This window comes from Tamandua tetradactyla, chromosome 7, assembly GCF_023851605.1.
Source record: "Tamandua tetradactyla isolate mTamTet1 chromosome 7, mTamTet1.pri, whole genome shotgun sequence".
In the NCBI taxonomy this organism is placed as follows: Eukaryota; Metazoa; Chordata; class Mammalia; order Pilosa; family Myrmecophagidae; genus Tamandua; species Tamandua tetradactyla.
The window spans coordinates 29,706,770-29,712,949 of NC_135333.1; the positions used below are offsets into that span (position 1 = coordinate 29,706,770).

The following is a 6,180-nucleotide window of genomic DNA, read 5'->3' on the forward strand; positions in this document are numbered from 1 at the left end:
GGCATGGAATAGGGGGAAGGGGTGAGGCAGGATGGCATGAAACCAAGGGCAGGGGAGGCAGCCAAGAAAGGCGGGAGGTGGCTGCGTGGTGGGGGGGCTGTGTTTTGGTGGCACCTGTTTTGGGTCTTTTGCAGAGCTGGCCCCTCCCCAGGTTTCAAGAGCTGCTCATCAGCTCACAACAGAGAGAACTTGGGAGAAGGGGTGGGGTAGGAAGGGGGGAGGTTGGCAGGGGAGTCTGGACAAACTGGCACATACACGACAGATGTTTGTTCAGAAAAATACAGTAAAATCGTCATGCAAATATAACAGGGAATCTGCTTTTTCACACCAGCGGCTTCTCTGCCCGCTTGCTTTTCTCAGTTTTGCCAATCCGGTGTGGGGAGGGGCTGGGGGGCAAGTTTTGGGGGGTTGGGAAAGGTCTGCTCTGCATATCCGTGCCAGCCCTCTTCCCACCTTTTCCTGGGAGAACAGTCCTTCCTCTGTAAACGTCACCCCCAAAGCCCTGGGCTTTGTTTGTCCCCAGAGTGAGTATGAGAAAGGTGCCCCCTTGCTCCCAAGCCCTACCCCCAGCAGAAAGGTTTCATGGAGTCCCCCACAGGGGATGGCACTAGCTTTTCCGGTCAGAACCCCACCCTGGTCCCATCCCAGCACCCTCACCCCATCTCACCCCACCCACAGCTGCCCTTCCCAAATCTCAAGAAACCCAACTGGGTGACAGGCCAAAGGCTGGGGCCTGTGGCAGGGCTATGGGGAGAGCTGAGGGGGCAGCCCCTCACCCTAAACGGGCAGGGGGTGGGGAGCTGAGTGGCATGCTGTAGGTGGGCAGAGCTTCAGTACAGCTGTCCCCACACCCCACTGGCCCACCTCCCACTCGAAGGTAAAGGGACAACAGACTATGGCCTCTCAGGGTCCTGACAGTGGAGCAGACCCCACATTCTCCAGACCCCACATCTGCCAGCACAGAGCTGGCCCCCAGGAGCCCCGGTGCTTGCGCAAAGCAGCCACTGCCCGGCCTTGCCCTCCCACGCTGCCCTCTGCCGCCCACACTGAGAGAGAACCCCCACAAGCCCAACGGCTGCTCTGGGCACCAACTGCCATCCTTGGGTTGCCATGGTGACAGAGGCTGGCCAGGGAGGGGGAGGGGCTCCATGAACCCAGCCTGCTCCCCACAGAGGGGGAGGGGCAGTGGGGGGGCACCTCACCTTTTGTGCTTTGTTTGATGGTGGGTAGGGGTCAGAAAAGAAAGTGGCCACTTTCATGGAAACATGGGACTCCCTTGGGCCAGGGGTGGGGCAGGTACGGGTAGCCAAGAAGGTGTGGTTGGGAAACCTCTCCTGCCTCTGAGCAGGCTCAGAAGCTGCCCCCCAAGTCCATGATGGGGGGGTCAGGCAGATGGGCGGCCAGGATGTGGGGGTGCACAGGCAAAAATGTCCACCATTAAGTCTGCCCCCCCCCCATCATCCCCACGTATCACTGTTCACTGCCACCTTTCTGAGATGGGTGGGGGTCCTGGAAGCCCAGAGAAGCTGGGGTCCAGGGTATGGAGGCCTGCACCTGAGATGCCAAGGGAGTTGGCACCCCCACAAACCCCACTCTCCTCAGACCCCACAGGCCCCTCCCAGGCTACTTGGAAGACAAATAGGGTTGGTGGAATGTCCCCTTGCCTCGGCCCTGTCACAGGGGCCACCCTCATCTTCCCAGGCACTGGCAGTGGCTAGGGGGGACACCCGCCCCTTCACCAAGGACTATAAACCACAGAGCTCCATACTCCAGGAGCAGTGCCATGGAGCTTTCTACAATAGACAAACACCCCCTCCTGACCCTCAAGCCCCTCAGCCCCAGGAGACTACAGTTCTGGAAAGGGGTGGTGGATGGATGGAGGGGATTAGGCTATGGGGAATCGTGGGCATTAGCAGAACACTGGGCTGGCAAGTTGGGAGACTTAGATTCTAACCTGCTGTGTGACCCCGGGATTACCACTCCCTCTGTCTCGGCCTCAGTTTCCCCACCCATAGAGTAGAAGGAAATGCTTCCCAAGGCCCATCTGGTGCTGACTCTGCAAGTGACCTGTCCCCCAGCTGGGAAGGGGGAGCCCTCTTCCCGCTCCTGAGGGGCTTCAGTCCATCTCCGCCCCAGTTCCTTGGCCCCAAAACCTGTCCCTAGCCCCAGACCCCACACCTTCTTTTGGCTTCTTTACCAAACCCCCCCACCCCACCCCCACCCCCAGCCCCCCACGCCCCAGCAGAGTCCCTGGGCAGCACAGTAAAGACGACTGGTTTCGGTTTCAGTTTGTAAACTTTAAGGAAAATGTGTCCGTTTTCCTGTCCGTTATTGTCGGGTGTTGGTTTGTTCACAGTCAGGTGATGGTCAGGTGTGTGCGTGGGTGCGTGCGTGCGGGTGTGCGTGTGCGTCCGCGCGTCCGCTCCTCCGCCCCGCCCCGCGCGCCCCGGGCCCGGGCCCCGCCCCCGCGCGCCCCAGCCCGCCCCCCCCTGCGGCCTCACCGGGGAGGAGGGGCTCACAGCTTCTGCTGGGCCGAGACCCCCTTCCAGTAGTCGAGGATGTCGTGCAGGTCCTCGTCCTTGGCGAACTGGACCTTCTTGCGCAGGGCGTGGCCAGCGGCCATGTACACCTCCTCGCGGTGGTGCTTCTTATAGGGCCGGAAGCGCTCCCAGATCTTGTGCGTGCTCTCGGACGAGTACTCCGGGCTGGAGGAGTACCCCGAGTAGTAGTGTCTGGGGGAGAGCTGCGAGTAGGCGGAGTCTCGCTTGGAGCGGGTCAGCGGCTTGAGGAAGGACACGCGCTGGCTGAGGCTGTCGGCGCCCTCCTCGTAGTACAGGGCGGGGAAGCTGTGCCGGTGCTCGCTGCAGTGGTAGGCCGGCTTCACCTCCAGGTGGTGGATGCCCCCGGCCCCGCCGCCGCCCCCGCCCGCGGGCACCAGCGGGAGCCGGTCCAGCGGGCTGTTGAGGGGGCTGCCCTTCTCGATGTACTTGGAGTCACCCTTGGCCAGCCCCGAGGCAGCCGGGTGGTCGGGCACGTCCAGGCTGAAGACCTTGGCGCTCTTGATGGAGCCGCTGGACGAGACGCTGCAGGTCTTGCGGGTGACGGCAGCATCGGCGCTCAGCTGGCGCTGCAGTGGGTGGTGGGAGCTCTCCTTGTAGGGCGGGGAGAGGAAGCTGGGCCGCTCCAGCGCCCCGGGGGCTGCAGCCGAGGCTGCGGCGGCGGCAGCAGCGGCAGCCGGAAGGGCCTGGCACTCAAAGGCCAGCTCTGGGTCCCCGCCACCCCCGCCACCACCCCCCAGGAAAGAGGCCGAGTCCAGCTTGAGGGCGTCGATGCAGTTGTTAATGATCTGGTTGACCTTGTCCACCTCCTTGGCAATGGTGGAGATCTCGGCGGCTGAGCCCTGGCCATTCTCGAGGTCGGGGAGGTCATCCTCAGGCCGGGCCAGGCCGTCCCCACCCGGGCCCGTGCGCACCTCCATATAGTTGCCTTTGGTGGCCACCTTGGGCGTGTCCAGCCCGGCCTCCAGCCCCTTGGCGGTGGGCAGCTTCTCCCCGATCATGGAGGGGATGGAGGACATGCGGGACACGGGCAGCACGGGGGGCTCCCCCAGCTTCTGGGCGGCATGGACGATAGAGCCGGCGTCCACGTCGGCCCCGTAGCGCATCTCCAGGATGGTCTTCTTGACATTGACGGACTTCTGCTTCTCCTCCTGCAGGCGCCGCTTGCGCAGGCAGTAGTAGACGGCGCCCAGCACGATGACCATGCCGAACAGGCAGCCCAGGATGGTCATGATGTAGTGGGTGGTGGTGGAGGTGCTGGGCGCCAGGTCGCCGGGGACGGGGTCCCGCGTGGTGAAGGTCAGGCAGGTGTGGTTGAAGCGACGGCTGTGCCGCAGCGAGGTCACACAGAAGGTGTATTCGGTGTGTGCCCGCAGCTTGTCCAGCGTGACGATCTCTTTCTTGTTCTTGAGGGTCATGACGTCGGAGAAATAGCTGTTGTTGTACTGGACCAGCACGTACATCTTGCTGTAGGGGTGAGGGATGGTGACCACCAGGGTGGCCGAGGTGAAGGTGACATGGTGCAACTTGATGGCGGGCCCGGCCGCCGCGTCGGTGGTGGACGAGGCGGGCGGCTCCACCGAGAGGATCTCCTCCGGGTTGAAGCCCGAGTTCTCGTCGGGTTCCCTCTGCGCGTCGGTGGAGAAGGGCGTGGGGTGGCTCACGGGCCGGCTGGGCAGCGAGCCATTGCGGCACTTGGCCTGGAGCACGGTGATGGCGTTGAGGCTGTGGTAGGGCCGGGGCACGAGCAGCGGGTACCCGGCGAACTCCCGCGGCGACTCACACTGCAGGCGGTCGTAGTTCTTGGTGACATTATTGAAGACCACGAGCCAGGCGAGGAAGCCGAAGAGGTCGCACTCGCAGTTGAAGGGGTTGCCGGCCAGCTCGCACACCATCAGGCTGGTGAGGCTGGCAAAGGTGGCGCCGTCCAGGCGGCTGAGGCGGTTGGAGGACAGGTCGATGCTGATGAGGCTGGGGCACTCAGAGAAGGCGGCCGGCGTCACCAGCTCGATGAGGTTGTGCTGCACGAAGAGGAACTGGAGGCGGCTCATGCCCCGCAGCATGCCCTCCGTCAGGTTGCTCAGCTTGTTGTAGCCCAGCTGCAGGACCTGCAGGCTCGACTGGCCCAGGAAGGCGCCGTCCTCGATATAGGAGATCTCGTTCTTGGTGAGGTTGAGGTCGGTGAGGTTCCCAAAGCGGTTGAGCGAGGAGTAGAGCACAGCCTTGAGCTTGTTCTCGTTGAGCCGCAGGTCGTGCACGGTGCTGTTGATGTGCTGCGGGATGGTCTCATAGGGCGGCTGGTTCTGGCTGCAGATGGCCAGCCACACGTAGCCCTTGTCACCCTCGATGAGCCAGCAGTCGGCGCGCACGGCGCCCGGCCGGCACACGCACAGCAGCGCCGCCGCGCACAGCCCCAGGCGCAGCATGGCGCCCGCCGCTGCCCCCTGGCAGGCCAGGCTTGGGGTGGGGGGCCGGGGCACGGAGGGGGCCTAGCAGCCAGAGGCTGGGGCCGGCAGCACAGTCCTCCCTGGGGCCGCCACCATCTTGGGGGCAACCCCCAGCCCAGGGCCCCCCCCAGCTAGTGCCGACAGCCGGCAGCCTTCGTGGGCGCTACAGGCAGGCACTGGGCACTGTGGCCTGGCCCGGGCCCAGGGCGCCGGGCACCCCCTCAGCCTCCTTCCCGGCTGTGTGGCTCTCCTCTATGGGCTCTCCGGTTTTGACGTCTCTTCCTCCTTGGGTTCTGGGCTCAAAACTTCAGACGGTTCCCACAGGAGGCAGGAGAGTGGAGCTCTGGTGAGGGGGGAGCACGAGGGATGGGGAGAGGAAGGAAGAGACCCATCTGCCCCCTGGTTCCTGGAAGGAAGCACCGAGAGAGGGCCGTAGATCAGTGAGGGCACGGTGAGGCCCCCTGAGGCTCCATCGCGGCCCAAGTCCCCTCTCCACCTCCACACCCCCTCCCGGGGAAACTCAGCACCAGCAAGCACTCTGGGGTCCCCATTACATTAAAAAAAAAAAAAGGGAAGACTGGTGGGTGGCAAGAGAGTGAGGACAGGGCTAGGGACTGAGGAGGGAGACAGAGAAGAAAGGGGGGAGGGGGGCTGAGGCTGAGGACAGTGGCAGAGAAGGGAGAGCAACAGGTGGGTACAGGTGCCCACGCACCCTTACACCCCACCCTGGATACACTCGTATCCTCACCCACCCCACTGTCCCACCTGCCCAAAGATCCGCAAGCCTCCCCACACACATGCCGTGAGCCAGAACTCCACGGCACACACAGAGACAGGTACACAGACACGAGCACACATGCCCTCGTGTCTACAGTAAGCAGGCCCGTACACACATGTCCACATACCCAAGCAGGCACACCCTGATCCAGATAAAGCATTAAGAAGCCCCGCAAAATGCCTCCTCTCCTCCATGCCCAAAAATAAATAATTCATTTGTTGTGTAACTGCTCTTGTTCCAAAAATAATTCCCTTGTCTTGGCTTCCGTGGGGGAGGGGAAGCTGAGCAGTGGGCTGTAGGCCCCCCAAGTAGGGAACGTAGAGGCTGGGGTCTCCCACAGAGGGAGGGAATGGGGAGGGCTCATCCTCTGGGCAGAAGCAGAACCAAGAGAAAGAGA

The 6,180-nt window shown here is 63.2% G+C and overlaps 1 protein-coding gene across 1 annotated transcript; it reads right to left on the reverse strand.

Moving 5' to 3' along the window:
- Nucleotides 1-2,495: 2,495 nt before the first annotated feature.
- ELFN2 (extracellular leucine rich repeat and fibronectin type III domain containing 2) lies at nt 2,496-4,984 on the reverse strand. Its single transcript, XM_077167841.1, has one exon. It carries the CDS (start codon nt 4,982-4,984, stop codon nt 2,516-2,518), a length of 2,469 nt encoding a protein of 822 aa, XP_077023956.1. The 3' UTR covers nt 2,496-2,515.
- Between the last annotated feature and the right edge of the window lie 1,196 nt (nt 4,985-6,180).

Excerpts from the sequence above, each read along its gene's own strand:
- ELFN2 (XM_077167841.1), bottom strand. The coding sequence starts at position 4,984 with ATGCTGCGCCTGGGGCTGTGCGCGGCGGCGCTGCTGTGCGTGTGCCGG.